Source organism: Triticum aestivum, chromosome 3D (genome assembly GCF_018294505.1).
Source record: "Triticum aestivum cultivar Chinese Spring chromosome 3D, IWGSC CS RefSeq v2.1, whole genome shotgun sequence".
NCBI lineage: Eukaryota > Viridiplantae > Streptophyta > Magnoliopsida > Poales > Poaceae > Triticum > Triticum aestivum.
Window position 1 is genome coordinate 518,399,835 of NC_057802.1, and position 19,819 is coordinate 518,419,653.

The window sequence follows — 19,819 nt, forward strand, 5'->3', positions numbered from 1 at the left end:
CATTTGCAGTATCCGCGCACAGATCGATTTTTCCAGGGCGCGTCGATCGATGCTTCCCCGATCCGAAACGAATCACCCCCCATTTTGGCGAGTTCGATTTGTCTTTGCTTTATTTTTGTGGGGGCAGATGTTCTTTTTTCTTCGGTCAGCTGCTGTGTCGATCACCGTGTCAGATGCGAAATTTCGTTCGGATTAACACTTTTTTTCGATGGGTCCAAAGGGTACTGTAACCTTGCGATTTGGTTTTACAGATGAGCCGAAGTCAGCAACGCAGGCAGAGGGATGCGCGGCAGATGTTTCCGAGGCGCCCCCATGCCAATCCCCGAAGGAAGGTGTGGTTAGAAGTTCGTCGCTTGAGGCGCGAAGCTCCATTCACGTTCTATACATTAACTAACTCCTTATTTGTGTTTACAACTGATGACTGCATGATAGTTTCCGCAAAGAACCTCGGGCGTCTTAGGAAGCGAACAGCGGCCGCCGGTGGTGCCGCAACTTCTGAGTTGCACGAGGACGAGGTGCAGGCTGCTGATGTCATGCCAAGCAATGGTGAAGGTATGTGTGTTGGGACTTGGGAGGAACACTGATATCTCTTTTGAGTTATTTTGTTAAATGTCCTTAGTGTGTGAGAAATTAATGGGGACGCAGTGCGAGGCTAAAAATTAGACCATGAATGTAGAAATAATAAAAACATTGGTTTTACTTATTACCACAGCACATTTTCTGTCACCAAATTATAACCTGCCAAAAGGTTAATCTTGAAACTATTAACTGAAATGTGCCGTCCTTTTAGCACGAGGCAGTGGCACATGAGGATGCAATGTCCCATCCTTCCAGCATCATGGTTCTAAGATTAGAGCAATATGGCTTCTTTACACTATCCATGGCAGAGAGAACACCAAGAGTTAGGTTTATGCGATTAATTTATTCCTTGATGCGCTGGATATGGGAGTTTTAAGTAGGGTAAAAGAGACACGTGAGGTGGAGATACTGTATCTAACATGAGATATTTCTCATCAAATTATTTTATCTTTTAATATCGAAGCTTCATTAGTTTGTATTTTTATAGCTCATTAATTGTCCAGTTAAAAATAGTAAGTAGTATTTCCACTAGTCAAGAAAAAAATGGGGGCTCCGAGATTTTCAGGCCCCTGTGCACCAGCTGCACCTGTACATGCCCAAATACAGGCTGAATCTTTTTCATATGTTTGCATTTCTGTTGCAAGTGACATTCGATATCATGTATGTTGAAGATGTATGATTAGAGTGAAGTTGTCATGTATGTTTGTTCGAGATGTCCATGATTTGAGAATAGAATTCCTTTCCCAGGACAGCTTTTAAGGTACCGCAGAATTCTGTGTACAGCATTCAAGTGATGGGACCGGGGATCATGCATATATCTACTCACAATGCTCACTGCATATGCAATGTCTGGCCTTGTATGAGAAAGGTAAATTAATCGCCCTACTAATCTCTGATATTGGCCTTTATCTATGGGATCCCCAGAGTCAGCTTTAATATGATGATTTGGTTCAATTGGTGTACTAGCTGGTCTACAGTCAAGCATCCCGGTTTCAGCAAGCAAATCAAGAACATATTTCCTCTGTGAGAGATAAATACCTTGAGCACCGTAGACAACCTCGATTCCCAGGAAGTAGTGGAGAAACCCCAGATCTTTCACTTCAAATGATCTAGATAACATTTTCTTCAATTTAGATATTCCTTCATCATCATTACCTGTTATTACGATGTCATCAACGTAGACAATAAGGATAACAATCTTGCCATTGTAACACCTAAAAAAGAGTGTATGATCAGCATTACTTTGTTGGTACCCCAGTAAACACAATTCCTTTCTAAATCTCCCAAACCATGCCCTTGGTGATTGCTTAAGTCCATAAATGGATTTCTTTAGCCTACAAACTTTTCCTTCAGTTTCCTGACTACTAAAACCTGGAGGAATCTCCATATAGACTTCTTCAAGCAAGTGCCCATGGAGAAATGCATTCTTAACGTCCATTTGAAACAGTTTCCACTTATGATTGGCTGCAATGGAAATAAGAGTTCTAACAGTATTCATTTTTGCCACCGGTGCGAAAGTTTCATCATAATCTATCTCATAGGTTTGACTGTAACCTTTCGCCACTAATCTGGCTTTATATCTCTCTACTTTACCTTCTGAATTCTGCTTAACAGTGAACACCCATCTACAGCCAACAGCTCTCTTATTTGCAGGAAGAGTTGTAAGTATCCAAGTATTGTTTTTATCAAGGGCAGCCATTTCCTCAAGCATTGCTTGTCTCCACCTTGGATCTCGTTTAGCTTCCTGCCAATTACATGGTATACGTGCAGCAGATTCCAAGGATACTAAAAAAGACTTGTACTGGGGGCCAACAGATATATATGACACATAATTAGAGATATCATAGGAGGATAATTTCGAAGGCAACATTCTGGCAGTAGTGCGAGGCTGCTTTCTGAATGCTATAGGAATACCTAAGTCATCGTGTGGAGAGGAGAGTGTACCATCACTTTCAGAAGGTCTTGAATTTAAATCATGTGCGTCTGACTGACCTTGAACTTCAAGATTCTGTCCCAATGGATTGTTCTCCTCCCCCTGCACTTGATCCCTCTCGGTTTGGTGTCTTCTTCTATACACCCGAACTTCTTGTTCTTCATTTGGCTTTGGCCACCGATCCCTCTCGGTTTGGTGTCTTCTTCTATACACCCGAACTTCTTGTTCTTCATTTGGCTTTGGCCACCGTGTTGCTTCATCTAATGTATCTTGTTCTGCTTCTATAGAACCCACATCCCTATCTTCATGACTTTCTTCATGTGGTATTACTCCAACCACCATTTCATTCGATGTAGTAGGATAACTTTCCATTCCTTCCTCTCCCCCTGTCTTGCTGTCCACATTTGGAACATCATTAATATATAAATCTGGGAAAACATCAGTCAAATATACAGGTTCTCCATAGAATGAGTCATGTTCCCTGAACACTACATCCATGCTTACAAACATTCGTTTTTCCGACGGACACCAAGATTTATAACCTTTCTGTTTTCCAGAGTATCCCACGAATATACATTTCACTGCTCTAGGATCTAGCTTCCCAACCGATGGTCTATGATCCCTCACAAAACATACACATCCAAATACCTTTGGTGGCACAACATATGTAGTTTCACCAGTGAGACACTCATCGGTGTCTTGTTATTGAGCACCCGGGATGGCATTCTATTCATCAAATAAGCCGCTGTCATCACAGCTTCAGCCCACAAATATTTAGGAACATTCATAGCTAACATCCTTTGAAGAGTTTTCACTCGAACTCATCTTCTTAAACCACTGCCACTTCACCATATCTTCTGCAGTCATCCTCACACTCACAAGCTGTGTGGTTCCACTATCACCAGCTAGTCGTGTAACTCCACAAAGATTGCAGATTCTGCGAAAAGCAAAATTTACATTTCTACAGTTTGCATTTGGACAAAGCCAATCCCCATCTCGTCGCCAAGACTTCTTAGTACCAACAACACGTCTTCTGCTATACCAATTCGGCCATTGCCCAGGTTGATTGTATCCAAAGCAACTCTTATTTCTTAAGTTCATTCCAAACCTCGGATTCTCCCCCTGTTTGCAATTTGCACCAAACAACATATTGTTCCTCTTCACTTTAGGTCTCCACAGCAGCTTCGACTCACTGCCCAACTGCCTCACCAAGTACCTCTTCTACAGCACTTTGTTCTCTTGCCTCAGCACAGCCTCTTCTTCCACTTCCTTCTCTCCAATCAGCAGAGCAGCAGCAGCCCTGAACCGCAATAGCAAACTCAGCTTCAGGCAGCTACAGTCTTCTCTTCTCCCCTTCTCCTCTGCCACAGCACCACAGAGCCCCAGCAGCTTGCAAACAACAGCAGCAGTAGCAGTCCTTCTCTCTCCCTCAACCAGCAGCAGCAGCAGCACTCAAGTGCAAGCACTAGCAGCAGCCAACACAGCCCCCAGTAGTAGCAGCAGCCAGCAGCAACCCAGCATTAGCAATGCACACCACCACCACCAGCAGCAGTTCCACACGCACACTCCTCACTGCACCTCTGCGCAGCCGCGCCCAGCTGCTCCCGCAGCACCTCCTCAGCAGCGCCTATTTGCACCGCCAAGCCCCGACGTCGCCGGCCGCCGCCACCAGCCACGAGACCCCCGCGCTTGCTCCTCCCGCGCGTCACACGCCTGCGTCAGGCGCGCACGCACAGCTCGTGCGCAGCCGCCCACGCAGCTCCCCGCTAGACGCCGCCCAGGAGAAAGAGGAAAGAGACTCCGCCGCCCCGATTCAGCTCTCCACCGCCGCTAATTAGGCCCGGAAGCCAACCTGCTCTGATGCCATGTTGGAATCGCTGGACAATCGCCCTAGCTACAGTAACTCGCAAGAAGCATGGACTGAAGATTTCTCTGGAAGTTCCTTCTTTCCTCTCTCTGTACAGATATTTTACAGCAGCACACTCTTACAAGTAACACCCTCTTGTCACTCCAATATCTAAACTACACCCTTCATCAAAGGCCTAACAACAGTGATCAATATTTTTGTTTACATTTTGTTACCATGATTCTCCCTTTTCTGTGTGTTTTGCTTCATAGACTCTCCATATGCATTTTTCTGGAGTAAATTGAGCAGCCTTTTGGAAGCATTTCTCTTCTTTTGAAAAGACTAAGTCGGATAACCAAGGATCCTTATAAGATGATACGATGGAGGACCATGCTTGCTTATTGTCTTTGTTTCATTGCACAATAAATTTCATGATTTGGTTTTGAATTCGCTCAAACTTGTAACCTTCACTTAAGCTTCCCATACCATTTGATCAGATGCCCCCTCTTGATTAGACTTAAGTTCTTATGAACACACCCATATAGTGGATTAAGCACTACCACATCTTTTAAGATTCAGTAATTTGTATTTATTCTGTGCCAATTAGATGATCATGTGCCATACAAAATTTTCTCCAACATTAAATTTTACTTTTGAAATCACCACAGATCATAGGAAGGCAATTCCATGCAGAAGAATGTCAAAGCGCCTACAGGAGAAACAGAAGGCTGATCATGTTTCAGATGTAAATTCACAAAAAAATAGTCCGTTAACTCCTGCTCTTCATGAAGTAATAAATCTTTCCTGTTCATTTTTAGGAGAATTGCACTGAAGCTTCTCTGTGCATCTTGTCAACGTCTAAATCTTCAGGATCAGGTATAAATAAGTTATCGATTTGTTGAAAACCGTCAGTTTATCGCCCTTGTGGTGGGTTTACGGTGCCAATATTATGCACAATTAGTATTTTTTTGATAAAGGGCATTTTTATTAACTCAAAATGTAGTATCAAGCGGATACAAAGCATGATGAGCAACACCCAGCCTCTGCATAACTAAGATGCACAAAGCCAAACACTTACAAACTGACAGAAGATAAAAAATCCGACATATTGACAACAGTAGAGTCATATAGGACCTACACTATGCCACCAGTAGATGCACAGTTGGTACTTGACAGCCAACTCATCACAGAAATTTCTAAAACTCTTGTATAACTATTACTATATGTGTCTGTATATGCATGTACCATTCATGAATTAATGTTCTCAAGTGACAAATAAACAGTGGATGTTGCAGCTATACCAACTTAATTATGCTTGCTGTAGCTTGCTGCTGTGACAGTGCAGACTCACGTTCATGCATTTTTTCTGCCTTTTAATGACCTGTCGGGTACCTGTGTTCTTGTTGTGAGGATAATATAACATGAACTTTCTGTTTTCTACCAGATGATGAGCTATTGCGCAGCACTGTAAAACTTTGCAAAAGCGCTTCTAGTGGACCTACTTGCTCAATATGTAAGGTATATGTTATTTCTGTGAGGAATTTTGTAAGGTTTGCTCGAGCTGGGTTTTTTTCATCGCCTTGTATCCGTCAATCTTATGTGATTTTTTTGTGCACAGAGTGGAGCCGGCAGCTGTCTTCTGATCCAGTGCCAGAACACAAGCTGTTCTCGTAGCTTCCACACCTTCTGTCTTAGTCCTCTGATGCAAGATAGTAGAGGCACTTTGGAATGTCCTCTCTGCAAAATCGACCAAGCATCCTTGGCTAAGGGGACGGAAGTATATGCCTTAAAAAAGGTCCAAACACTTGTTGGTTGCAGACGGGTAATTCTTCAGGAGTCAGATTTCCAGTATCAAATGCTCGTGAAATGGCATTCACTTTCTCATCATCACGACTGCTGGGTTTGTTTTTCTCCTTGCCACATTCTTGTTTATTGTAGCTGCCTTGGCATTGCTGTCGGCCCCTATTGCCACATACTCATGTATCGCCATGTCTCGTTAGCTACATATATTTCCTTTGTTAGAATGGTTTTCGTCTATGTGATGTCAGTACAATCAATGTGAAATTTGTAATTATTTTACTGAACATTTGGATTTTACATGCTCTAGGTTCCACTTGATTGGCTTCGTGTTTTTGAGCCTCAACGAGCACGAGCCTACATAAGCAAGAATACGTAAGCCCCTTGCCTTCTATAATTGCTGCTATTATTCTTTCGTCAGATCTGAAGCTGTCCTTTTGATGCCAATTATCTAGTTGGTCCATGTAGGCAAAGTTTTCTTCATTGATGTGTGTTATGAACTATGTATCTATGTAATCTTTGAACAGTCAAACAAGTATTCCTTTTACATGCAGTTTAAGTCTGCTATCTACTGATTTGTTTTCTCCTTCTGGTTACTCTATAAGACCTGAATGAATAATGAACTGTAATGAACTCACACTTGCCATTTTAAAAAAAAATTGCCCTGTGTTGGTACCACTTCTTTTGAATACTCTCTTATATTCTTTCTTATGGATATACAAACTTATTGCAACAGCTTACCTAAAGAGGCATACTTGGAGGATCAAAGGAAACCTGAATGGTTTGAAGTAGATCGTGCCATTGCATGCCGCCGGAAGTTTGGTTATGATGGTTTATGTGACGTCCTGGCTAGTTTTGATAATAATGCAGATTTTGAGGGATACGAGTTCCTCGTGAAATGGAAAGGACTTGACTATTGTGATGCTACATGGGAGCCGTATTTCACGGAAGGCGTGCCATCAGCTGTTTCTATGCTTGTCCAAAGGCATAAAAATACTGTACGAAGCCCGATGAACATTGATGTGATGGTCCCAGAAAATGCACTATACAATTACCAGGTTCAAGGGTTACAATGGATTCTTGACAATTTCAAATCTAGGAGGAGCGTTATTCTTGCTGGTATGTTCATGAACTGTAAAGTCAAAATCGACGCACTTGTATGTTATACTATTATTTCAGTATATATGACCCAAGTATTATTCAAATATTGTTGCAAGGGCTTCTTACATATTTTTTTGAGATAACAAAAGTTTTGCATCTTAATGCATTTTAATACATAGGGAGTTTTTATGTACAATGATTATTATGTACAAATTTATCGCGATGCAATCTGGCACTCTCTCCATCCGGAATTAGTTGACACTCAAACAGATGTATCCGATTCATCAGTTTAAGCATCAACTAATTCCGGACGGAGGAAGTATTAACTTTGGTTCCTTCTGAAATAACCCGGTCTGAAGAGATACTTTTACTTTTCTTACCAAAGACATTGATGTAGGGTGTTACTTGTGAATTACTGCATGCATATGTCTTGGAAGAAGTTTCTTGGCGTAATTCTTGATTGTTCTTTTCTCATTTATATTGTAAAGACAATAATGGAAATTTTTCCTTTTCTTTTTCTATTTTTAGATGAAATGGGTCTTGGCAAAACTGTCCAAGTTGTTTGCTTTCTCAACCGCATAATCAAGGGAAGTCTGACCACATCTCCTGCATTGGTCATTGTTCCCAAGAGCATCCTACTGCAATGGGAAAAGGTTTGTATAACATTCATGATCTTCTGCCATAGTATCCTGAACGTTTGTAGTGAAGGAGCTCAAAACATTGTCCTTAACTCTTCATACTGTATCAAATGTAATTTCTGGATGCATGTTCTCTGTATTAGGAATTTGATCGCTGGGCACATGATCTTAGTATTGTTGTTTACCAAGGAGATAAGGACTCCAGAAAGTGTATTCAAGCTCATGAACTGTACTCTTCCAAAGGGAAGACTCTGTTTGATGCTCTAGTGACAAGTTATGAGATTGTCCAAATTGATAAAGCAGTTCTAAAAAAGATTAAGTGGTCAACGATTGTCAGTAAGTTTTTTTAGCTGCATCAAGGTTATCTAGTCTTAATTTGTCTCTGTTATTAGCCTGAAAGTTAACATTTCTGCTGTCGTACATCACCTCCCTTTCGTTTCAGTTGATGAGGCTCACAGATTGAAGACGCTTGATTGTAATCTTGCATCCTGCCTAAAGAAATTTAGCTCAGATTTCTGGTTGCTACTTACAGTAAGTCTTCCATACCCTAGCCCTAGGTGTACTTTTGCCTAATTTGAGAAGTTAATGATTTGTCCCATCTGGTCTAATTCTGGGAATTCCATCCGTGTAATGCAAACTATTACAGAGTATACTACTGAAAACCCTGTTTACCTCAGATCCTTGGAAGTTTGTACTTTAGCTGTGATATATATTGTGTACCATAAGGGCTCACTCTTATTTTGTGATATCATCGATTTGGATGTGTCCATACCAGCTTGGTATCATTGATTTCCTTGTTTTTAGAAAGAGCACTGTCAAAAAAATTCATCAGAAAGAGGTCTATAGACTTTTGGGGGAATGAATCATTTGCCTACTGTAGTTGTTTAGGAGCAAATATTTCAACTCCACACTGCCCGTACGCATTTTGGAATAGTTATCTTAAATAGTAAGCTTTATAAAGTTATTCCCCAGTCCTATGATTCCACAGACCAAATAAAATGTTATTTGAGGCATATATAGCATATAGTACTTCTCATCGAAATGCATTTTAATTGCCCTTTTCTGGAATGATCTGATCATGTGGTTGGACCTTGTTCCTCTTTTTCTTCGCCGTACAGGGAACACCATTCCAAAATAACGTCCTGGAGTTGTTTTCATTGCTTCATTATATTGATCCAAATGAGTTCTCTGACCCAAAGGATGATCCATTGTTCTCACCAATTGAATCTGAGCGGGGTCTGACAATAGATGAAAAAATTGCCCGCATTCCTGAGATTTTAAAGCCTAGGTGATTTTTCTGTCTAACGATGAAGTTATTTACTTTGTTTATTTGATAGCTTGGATGTGGCTCTTAGTTCTTTCATGTTTGATTTGCTAGGATGTTGAGGAGATTGAAAGCTAATGTGCTAAAAGATTCTATGCCAACAAAAAAGTGGGTAGAAGTTCCGTGTGCGCTCACAGATTCTCAGAGAGATCTTTACATTAATATTCTAGAGAAGAACTACTCAGAGTTGAACAGTGCTATTCAGGATGGTCAGTTGAAGAGTTTTCACTTGCATTTATCGTTAGTTTATATATACTTTTCCAGTTTGTCTTAATCTGCATCAAATTCTCTTGATAAAGCTGGTTTCTGCTAATGTTATTCTTGACCATGCATATAAACGTGTGCCACTTTGTATTAGAGAACACTCGGAGAAGTTGTTTAGTACAATGCCACTAGTGTCAGCGACAAACAACCAAAAGGGAACTTATAGCAACAAAAACAGGGCTACAAGAAAGCAAAAACTAGGCTACAGAACAGCAAAACCTGGCTAGTAAGTTCTGGATGTCTAGCATGCAACAGTCACTTCCTGTGATCCCTAGCGCTAGTGAAGCCGCCATAAGTTTGTCTCTGTCGACGACTTGTAGTCCAGCCTCCACCCATAAAATATGCAGGTGTTGCAATGCCTCCAGGTGGCTGGTTTGTGCTAACATTATGGCATTATGCGTGTGAAGTTTAAATACAGGAGAGCATTTTTTGCAAAGCGAGTGATATCTGTCCAATGCAACTTCTTTAGGCCTTCAATTTAGCATGGCCTTCTAGTGGTACGTGCTTTTACCACCAGTCACTTAACTGCAACACTACTAGAAAAGCGGGGTCATCCCACCATGGTTTTTGAGTCGCTGATTAGTCTCTGTATAGTCGCCGACTAATCGCCAAGTCGTTTTCCAAAAATCAGGGCGACTCGCGACTATACGCTGAGCCGCAGGGCTCACGGCGACTCGCCAAGTCGCGACTCAAAAACCTTGCATCCCACCAAAATCTTGGAAGCTCACCGACAGCATTTTTGACTTGTGGAACTTGCTTGCCTTGAAGTATTACCCGTATTATCATTTTCTCATGGAGAATCTCTCAGTGGTGGGAACCAAGTTATCTAACTTCACAGAATGTTCTTATAATTGGGCTTATGTACTTGTGCTAGCCAAGTAATATTTACATTGGGGCTGACAGATCTTGTGTGCACCTTTTCAGGTACGAAGCGTTCTCTGAACAACGTACTAATGGAACTGCGAAAATGCTGCAATCATCCGGTAGATTTTGCATCCATTTAGTTGTTGAAGGCTACATCTACTTCCCTCGAATCTTTCTTGCCATAAACTTGTGGAATTCCATGTGTCTTGATATTTTATGATAAGGAACATTTTGACAAAGATTTGTGTGAGGTGGCGATATAACATATTTAGTGCAGTGTGTCATCCATTTGAATTCTGCATTCTGTAGTATGTTTTCTTGCAAACTAATAGATTTTAACTTTAAGTCTCGCTTATCCTGCTAATTTGTTTCTCCTTCTCCAGTATTTGTTTACAGGATTGGATGTTAAACAACATGCAGGAGAAGATGTTCTCCAATCACTAGTTTCTGCATCAGGGAAACTTCAACTCTTACAGAAGGTGCCTTGACCTACTACTGCATCCTATCTAGGTGTTGCTCGCTTATTTGTTCCATATGTTTCGTTCTTGGATGTAATAATCGTCAATTCTTAATCTGCAGTTGCTCCCAAAATTGAAAGAGAGAGGGAACCGTGTATTGATTTTCTCCCAGATGAAGAAGATGCTTGATATTCTCGAGGACTTCCTTTCTTTCCTGGGATACACATATGCACGGTATGTTTCATTAATCAGGCCTGCATTTGCCATTCAATCTTCTGATGGATATATGATTACATTTATCCTATCCTACAGTGGTGCTCAATATTTCTTCGGTCGTTTCAGAGTATAGCTGACATTTTTTTCTCTCTCTTCTTTTCACTTAATATATCTGTGTTGGCGTGCAGCATTGATGGACAGACAACACTCTTTGAGAGGCAGGAGAGCATAAAAGAATACAACAACGCTGAAAGTGGAACATTTATTTTCTTGATGTCAACTCGTGCTGGTGGTATAGGTATTGACCTGGTATGAATTCTAATACTCACAGCCTCATCGGTTTTTATTTCTTCCACTTTGTGCAACTGGACTAACATTATTCACTATTATGGCAGCCTGGTGCTGATAGAGTAATTATATATGGTGAGTGGTTTTTAGTTATCTGCTTCATTCGCCTTAAATCCTCTTGGCACTTATTTTTCCTTTGTGTGTTCAGATCCAGACTTCAATCCATTTATGGACTTGCAAGCACAGTCCAGGGCTCACCGGATTGGCCAGACCCGACCGGTGGTTGTTTACCAGCTTATCACAAAATGTTCTGTTGAAGCGAAGATATTGCAGAAGTCTAAGCAGAAGCTGGCCATTGAAAATATTTTAATGAACTCTTCCAAGAAGCCGCCAAGTGCAGATGAGCTGAAGTCCATTCTACTACATGGAGCCAAGATAATTCAGGACAAAAAGGAGATTAAAGCTGTATCAATCCATTATGATGACGATGCCATTGAGAATCTCCTCAAGCTAGACCCTTCTAGTGATGAGATGTGCACTAAAGATGGCAACGGTTATCTCGGTGGCATCGAGAGCTTTCCTCATGGTGCCGAGGACGTAGTACCTCCCTCCCCCAAGGTTGAGGATTTAAAAGTATTCAAGCCTGCCACTCCCAAGGTGGATCTTGGCCGCGGGAGAAGGCACAGGAACGTCGTGAAGTATTTCGAGGAGACGGACAATGAAGACAGCGATGACATCTACGCTCCAGAGGCTTCCTCCGAGTCCAGTAGCTCTTCCTCTGATGATGAAACAGATGAAGAAATTCCTGAAGTAGCACGAGCTAGAACTGAAATAGACATGAAAGCTGAAACAGTGAGCGTTGTGAAGCCAGAAGTAGCTCCCATTCCTGGCAACCCCTTTGACTTCCTCAGAGTCAGAGTCCGGCAGCTCTTCCTCGGATGATGAAATGGAAGAGGTTAAGCCTATTGTAGCAGGCGTGAAGCCTCAAGCGTCCGGCAGCTCTTCCTCAGAGTCAGACTCCGGCAGCGCTCTTCCTAGGATGATGAAACCGAAGAGGTTAAGTCTGTTGTAGCACCTGACAGTTGATGCAGAAACTCAGGCTAGTCGTCCATTCCAGGGCCTTAAGGGACCCTTTTGTATAGGATTATCTATATAACTGCTTAAGTAGAATTATGTGGCTGATTTACATGCCGACTTCTTTTGGGGCATCTGTCCATGTATGGTGAAAACTGACGAGTGATGGCACCTTTATTACCTTATTTATGGTTGCTGATTGTTAGGAATGGGCAACTAACTTTACTGAGGGCCAAAGGCCAATACATATACATGTGTGATAAAATGCAGGAAACCCCTTATATAATGGGGATAAACCAGAAAGAGACTATACACATCTAACACCCCCCCTCAAACTCATGGTGGATCAACAACACTGAGTTTGGAGAGGAAAAAGGCATGCTGCGCCTGAGTTTGTGCCTTCGTGAAGAAGTCAGCCAACTGTAACTCAGAGGGCACATAGTGAAGAGCGAGAGTCTGATCCTGCACAGCAGCACGCACGAAGTGGGCATCCACACCGATGTGCTTAGTGAGCTCATGCTTCACCGGGTCACGCGCAATATTGATAGCACCAGTACTGTCTGACAGTAAGGGAGTCGAGGTAGCAGCAGACACACTAAAATCCTCAAGTAACCACCGTAACCAGATCACCTCAGCCGTCAGCATAGCCATGGCTCGCAACTCAGCCTCTGTACTCGAGCGAGAAACTGCAGTCTGTATCTTTGTCTTCCAAGCAATAAGAGAGCCACGAAGAAAGACACAATAAGCAGACAGCGAGCGTCGATCAGAGGGATCACTAGCCCAGGTAGCATCAGAGTAAGCCTGGAGCTCAAGAGAACTGGAGCGGGGAAAGAAAAGGCGCTGAGAGATCGTGCCACGAAGATATCGTAGAACACGGAGGAGGTGACTATAGTGGACAGAGGTGGGGGCTGAAACAAACTGACTCAGGATGTGAACATGATAGGAGATGTCAGGACGCATAACAGCAAGATAGACAAGGCTACTAACGAGGTGACGATAGCGAGTGGGATTAGGAAGAGGTCACCATCAGATGCACGAAGCTGAACATTGAGCTCCATAGGAGTCACAACGGTGCGGTCATCACTGAGAGCAACTCGAGCGAGAAGATCCTGAATATATTTCTATTGAGAGATGTAGAAGCCATCAGAGGTCGAGGAGATCTCAATCCCAAGAAAATAGCGAAGAGGACCAAGATCAGTCATGAGGAACTGGTCGTGAAGGCGGGCCTTAACAAAGGCAATGTAGTCAGAGTCGTCACCAGTGATGATCATGTCATCAACATAAAGAAGGAGAAGAGTCCGACCACGAGGAGATGTGTGAACAAACAACGCGGGATCATGATCACTGGGCAAGAAACCAGCGGCAGTCACCACAAAGGCAAAGCGCTCAAACTAGGCGCGAGGGGCCTGTTTAAGACCATAGAGGGAGCGGCGAAGTCGACAGACCATACCGTCAGGAGCATAGTACCCCGGTGGTGGCTGCATGTAAACCTCCTCACGCAACTCGCCATTAAGAAAAGTGTTCTGAACATCAAGTTGAGAGATAGACCAATGACGAACAGAAGCAACAGCAAGAAGAGTGCAAACAGTGGTCATATGGGCCACAGGAGCGAATGTCTCATCATAATCGCGTCCCTGCTCCTGCTGAAAACCACGGGCCACAAGGCGCGCTTTGTAGCGCTCAAGAGAACCATCAGAGCGAGTCTTAACCTTATAGACCCACTTGCAGGTGATGGGACGGACACCGGAAGGGAGGGAAACCAGATCCCATGTGCCAGAGCGCTCAAGGGCAGCAAGCTCTTCGGCCATCGCAAGCTGCCATTCAGGCTGAGTCATGGCAGTCCGATAGGAAGTGGGCTCAGCAATAACAGAGAGACCGTACCGATCAGGAGAGTAGCGATCAGGCGGGGGGCGAGGCCGAGCACGGAGGTTATGAACCGGGGGAGGCGTGAAAGGAGGTGCACCAGAGGTGGAAGGCGCATCAGGGGAAACATCCTCAGAACGAGGGCGACGAGTATAGTGAAGAGGAAATGGTGAGAGAGGACGACGGACTGGAGATGATGGTGGAGAGTTGGAGGAGGAGGATGGGGAAGATGGTGTCGGTGGTGAAGGAGAAGGAAGAAGAGGTGCAGGCGAAGGAGGAAAAACATGAGGAGGCACATAGCAGGGTGTATCAGGGAGAAGAAGAAAAGAAAGATCGTCCACAGAGAAGCTCGAGGTAGAAGGACGTGGGTAGTAAGAGCGAGACTCGTCAAAGGTCACATCACGCGAGATGCGCAAACGACGACCAACAGGATCCCAGCAGCGATAGCCCTTGTGCTCATCGCTGTAGCCAAGAAAAACACACTCAACCGACTGAGCAGTCAGTTTGGTGCGTTCTCGCGGGGCAAGAAGGGCATAGCACACACATCCAAACATACGAAGAGCTGAGTAGTCAGGAGAGCGACCAGTGAGACACTCCATAGGAATACCACCCTGCAGAGCAGTCGATGGCTGTATGTTGATGAGATAGGTGGATGCAGAAACAGCCTCAGCCCAAAAATGGGGTGGGAGAGAGGCGGCAATCATCAGAGCATGAGCCGTCTCAAGTAGATGACGATGCTTACGTTCGGCAACGCCATTCTGAGCATGTGCACCAGGACATGAGAATTGGGCAAGAGTACCTTGTTCTGCAAGAAAACCACGCAACAGCTGGGAGATAAACTCACCAGCGGAGTCAGCACGAAAAGTACGAATGGGCGTGGAAAACCGGGTGTGAACCATGGCAGCAAAACGTTTGTATATAGAGAGAACCTCGCTACGAGATTTCATAAAGTAGAGCCAAGTGTAGCGAGAGAAATCATCAATAAACAAGATAAAGTAGCGGTAACCACCTTTCGAATCAAAGGGAGCAGGACCCCATACATCAGAATGAACTAAGTCAAAAGGACGCTGAGATACCGACTCACTGGTAGAATAAGGTAACTGGGTCTGTTTGCCAAGTCTGCAGCCAGTACAAGGTAAAGAAACATCTCCAGATACAGACCCTAAGAGGCCCTGACGAACTAAAGAAGACAAGCGAGAGCCACATAGGTGACCAAGGCGATGATGCCACTGATGGAAGGACGCAGACGAAGAGGCAGCAAGAGCATGGGAGCTGGCTAAAGTGGTGGCAGCGGAAGGAACACAAAGCCAGTCAACCTCCCAAAGGCCCTCTGACTCACGGCGCCGGGGGGCAGCATCAATCAAAGCCTTGGTGCGATGATCCTGAATGGAGCAAGAGTCAGTATCAAGAATGACACGACAACCAGAATAAGTAAGTTGGGCAGCGGAAAAAAGATTCATGGTGAGGCGAGGAACATGTGAAACACTAGGAACAGAAAAAGATGGAGTGGAAAGAAGACCACGGCTAGCAACAGGAAGAGGTGTGCCATCAGCGGTAAGAACATTAACAGGCGAATCAAGAGGTCGGAGAGAAGACAGCACAGAAGAATCAGAAGACATATGAAAAGAGGCGCCAGAATCCAGAACCCACGAAGATGTACCTGACTGTGTAGATGCCTGCGGTGGGGGGGCAGTGGCTGCAGTCACAGCAGCAGCGGAACCGGTCGACAAAGAGCCTGAGGAAGCTAAGAGACGCTTGAGCCTCATAATGTCCTGGTCAGTGAGTGACGGGGTCGAGGAGGATCCAGGAGTCCCACTGGAAGAGGAGCGCCTCTGGTCTCGCTTCTTCTCACGGCAATTAGACTCTGGGTGACCTGACTGAGAGTAGTAGCCACAAAAGGTGTCACGGCGCGACCGGCCCCTCTCAGCATAAGAAGGACGACCCACCCCCCTGAAGGAGTAGGCAGGAGCGGTGGAGCAGTGAGGCGAGTAGGTGGCAGAGGAGCTCGGGTGGCCAACACTGATGGAACCACAAGTAACCCAGTAGAGCGTAGGCGGGTCTCTTTAGCACGAAGCTCAGCAAGTACCTCCGAGATAGGAACACGACCACGAGCGAGAAGGTGAGCACGGTGAGGCTCGAACTCAGAGCGAAGACGAGATAAGAACTCGTGAACCCGCTGAAACTCCAAATCGGACCGTGTAGTCTGACAGCAACGACAAGTTCCACAAATGACGGTCCGAAGAGAGTCAAGCTGACGCCAGATGGCAGAGCACTGTGAATATAACTCATCAATAGAGGAATCACCTTGCTGGAGTGCATGCTCCTGACGCACCACAGATAGGTAGAGAGCATCACCAGAGGGCTGATAGCGCTGACAGAGATAAGACCATATCGCTGCAACTGTGCCAAGTCCCATGAACTCCGAGGCAAACTGAGGAAGGACACTCGCAGTAAGAACAGCAGCAGCACGAGATCATTGCACCACTGAGTGTAAGCAGACAGATCATCACGATAGGCAGAAAGGGCATCCGAATAGGCTGACATCTGCTGATCATAGGCATCAACTGCAGTATCATCGAGAGCCTTGGCGCATCGCGATCAGCCTGAGAAGCATCAGCAGCAAGAACCAGCGGTGCTGGCGGGGTAGGAGCCACTGGAGCAATAGGGCAAGGCGGACAGGGGACCTCGCCAGAGAGAACACCCCACAGAAGGAGACCGCGCATGTGGATACGCACAAACCCCGCAAACTCGGCATAGTTGGTGCCATCGAAGATCACCGAGCACCGAGGAACGGCGACATAGCCCGAAGAAGACATGAGGAGCTCTTTTTTGTCAACTGCTACAGTAGACTGCTACAGGAGACCCCGATCCAGATCGGGATCGGGCTCGCGCTGGCTCCATCCAGCCCCGATGGAGGAAGCGGGGGGGGGGGAGGGCGAGCGTGGGAGTGGCCGGCCCTGGGCAGCACCGGCTGCAGCAGGAGGCGGCCAGGGGCGACAGGGCGCGGGGAGGTCGCGGCCGGGCGCGGGGAGGTGGCTGCCGGGCGCGGGGAGGCGCGGGGAGGTGGCTGCCTGCTGCGGCCGAGCACGGGAAGGCGTGGGGCGGCGCGGGACAGCAACGGCAGGCCGCGGCCGAGCTCGGGGCAGCGCAGGCCGGGGCGAGACGGCGTGGCGGCGGGGAAGGAGAGAGCCGGAGGCGAGGGAGGAGGTGGCCGGCGCCGGCGACGAGGTAGAGGGAGGCCGGCGACGGGGGAGCTAGGCACGGAGCTGCGAGCGTGCGGGGGCGGGAGAGGAACCTAAGCATCTGATACCATGTTAGGAATGGGCAACTAACTTTACTGAGGGCCAAAGGCCAATACATATACATGTGTGGTAAAGTGTAGGAAACCCCTTATACAATGGGGATAAACCAGAAAGAGACTATACACATCTGACACTGATTATAGCTACGTAAGAATTATGAGTGATGGCATCTATATTACCTTCTTATAAGAATTATGGTTGCTGATACTGGTAACACCTCGCACTTGCACATTTTTCTCTCCTGATGAGGAAATGCAGAAGCTGCCTTGCATTGCTGACATGGCTAATACTCCCAATCTACAACTCCCAACTGTCTAAGGAGCAAATTCCGGGCTTTGATTGTGTTGAAGTAAACTGATGATGATGAATTGTGTGATGCTGAAGACCGCGGCATTCTATACCTCCAAATCCACCAAACGGTGGGCATGAAGTCCTTCCCGGGCTGGTGGTCTTGCTATGGATCTGGCCATGCAAGGACCTTATGCATAAGGTTTGCGAAAAGAGGGCGACCGGAGCAGAGGCGACCCACCAGGACCCATGTCTGTCCCTTTGGGTTCGGCGGCGGCGACGCTTTGCTGTTATTCTTTTGAGATTTCGTCAAGCTCATGTGCCTTGGGTCGTGGCATGGCGTCGTCTTCGGGCTCATGCCCGACAACGAGGCCTTGCCATTTGTAGTGGACTTGTGCGTTTTTTCAATGCGGTTTACCCTATTTGGTTCATTCCTTGATCTGCTTGTAGAAGAGATTCATCACTGCCTTGTATTGTTCGGCGTTGTGGCTTCATTTATAATGGGAGGCGAAAACTATTCCAAGAATGGTCTCTTCTGATTTGTCAACACCTTGGCCGGTGTTGTAGTCCCCTCCGCGACGCCGGTTCAACCCCCAAGACCTTGACAGTGTTGTACCAAGACTTACGGAGTAGTGAGCGTCGATAGTCCAATGCAGACACCAATGCGGATAATTAATCAGTCTCCAAATATTCGGATCTGGTAGCCCGGACATTTTTACCATCCAATGATGATCATCAAAATTGTTTGGACTTACATCCGAAATCCCACAAATCAGAACCAAACCTAGGGAGGTTTGGGGGAGTCAGGACATTCGTCACGTCGAATTCCGACACCCCCGGCCCACCAAAATACCCTATCCGTAGCCTTTTTCACCCCCATGCCGTCCCTCCCCACGCGCTCCGTATCCGCACCCTCATAGCCGCCGCCGTTGTACCACACCGGCCGCAGCTCAAGCCTTGCCGGAACTTCCCCACCGCACCTACTCACCTGCCCACCTTGGACTAAGCCGCTGTTCCACCCCGGATCCGGCCGCAACCCAGGTATCCTCCGCCCTTTGTGGATGTCGGACATGGCTGAAACCACGCTCGGCAAGTGTTCGGTCAAATGTCGTTTCCAATTTTTTTGACGTTACCGTTGTTTACTTTGAAACGAACACGGTGGAAACGTACTCGGTGGAAGGGGGAGGGTGAATTGTTGTGTGAGGCATGGTTGGACATAAGTGTGGAGTTTCAAGGCATGAAGCAAAATGTCGTGACATTTTGGCAACGTGTACATGCATGTTTGGTTCAATGAGCACAAGCACTACATGCCCTACAATGTGAAAGTGAAACATGATTGCGGTGTGAAGTCGGTACTCTATCGATGGCATGCCATTCAGAAAAACCGCCAACAAGCATTGTGTTGTGTGTATTGCACAATTGCAAATAAGGTGACCAAGGGGCGCGTCATCCGAAGAACCCATAAGATTTGCTTCTTGTTGCTCTACTGGGTAATCATTTCATTGGTTTGCTCAATGTTGCAACTTGGGACGTCTTTGGTTACCCGCATGAGGACCAACCAGGCCCGCACAGAAAAAAAATGTGGTGTTTGGTTACCTGCGTTCACTGTTTGGCCTGCACTGCACAAAGCTTTAAGCACCTTGGGGCCAGGCCTGGTGGGAATCGTCGAATCAAAAGTTTTTCCACAGCCAGGCCCGCGATTTGCACGTGGGCGATGGCGGTTGCACGCGTGGAACCACGTTTTGAGACGTCACATTGTTTCTTGCAGCACCGACAATAATTACCCTCACCTTCCCTGACCGCTCTCTCTCTCCATTCCCCCTCTCACACCGGCGACGATGATCAACGGATCGGAGAAAAACAAGGCGACCACCGGCCTCCATCAGGGGCATCACCAACATCTCCCGCAACACTTCGGCAATGGCGGTAAGCCCTATTTTCACCTCCTAGCTTATGATTTTTGTATCCGATCCGCGTTTAGATT

General features: G+C 45.7%; 1 protein-coding gene across 5 annotated transcripts; it reads left to right on the forward strand.

The window, feature by feature from the left end:
* The first annotated feature begins 315 nt into the window (after positions 1–315).
* LOC123080151 (CHD3-type chromatin-remodeling factor PICKLE) lies at positions 316–12,587 on the forward strand. Of its 5 annotated transcripts, XM_044503041.1 has the most exons (20): positions 316–332; positions 433–552; positions 1,327–1,447; positions 5,027–5,103; positions 5,177–5,234; positions 5,803–5,876; positions 5,977–6,258; positions 6,466–6,530; positions 6,892–7,274; positions 7,785–7,909; positions 8,038–8,230; positions 8,337–8,425; positions 9,013–9,182; positions 9,273–9,427; positions 10,407–10,465; positions 10,730–10,825; positions 10,926–11,038; positions 11,209–11,329; positions 11,416–11,443; positions 11,517–12,587. In XM_044503041.1, the coding sequence occupies exons 3-20, from the start codon at positions 1,420–1,422 to the stop codon at positions 12,248–12,250; spliced, it is 2,850 nt and encodes a 949-aa protein (XP_044358976.1). In that variant the 5' UTR covers positions 316–332; positions 433–552; positions 1,327–1,419; the 3' UTR covers positions 12,251–12,587. The 5 variants fall into 5 exon arrangements, with proteins under 5 accessions (XP_044358976.1, XP_044358977.1, XP_044358978.1 ...); XM_044503042.1 differs by lacking the exon at positions 316–332 and having other exon boundaries at positions 435–552; positions 1,332–1,447; XM_044503044.1 differs by lacking the exons at positions 316–332; positions 433–552; positions 1,327–1,447 and adding exons at positions 3,992–4,503; positions 5,683–5,746.
* The last annotated feature ends 7,232 nt before the right edge of the window (positions 12,588–19,819 follow it).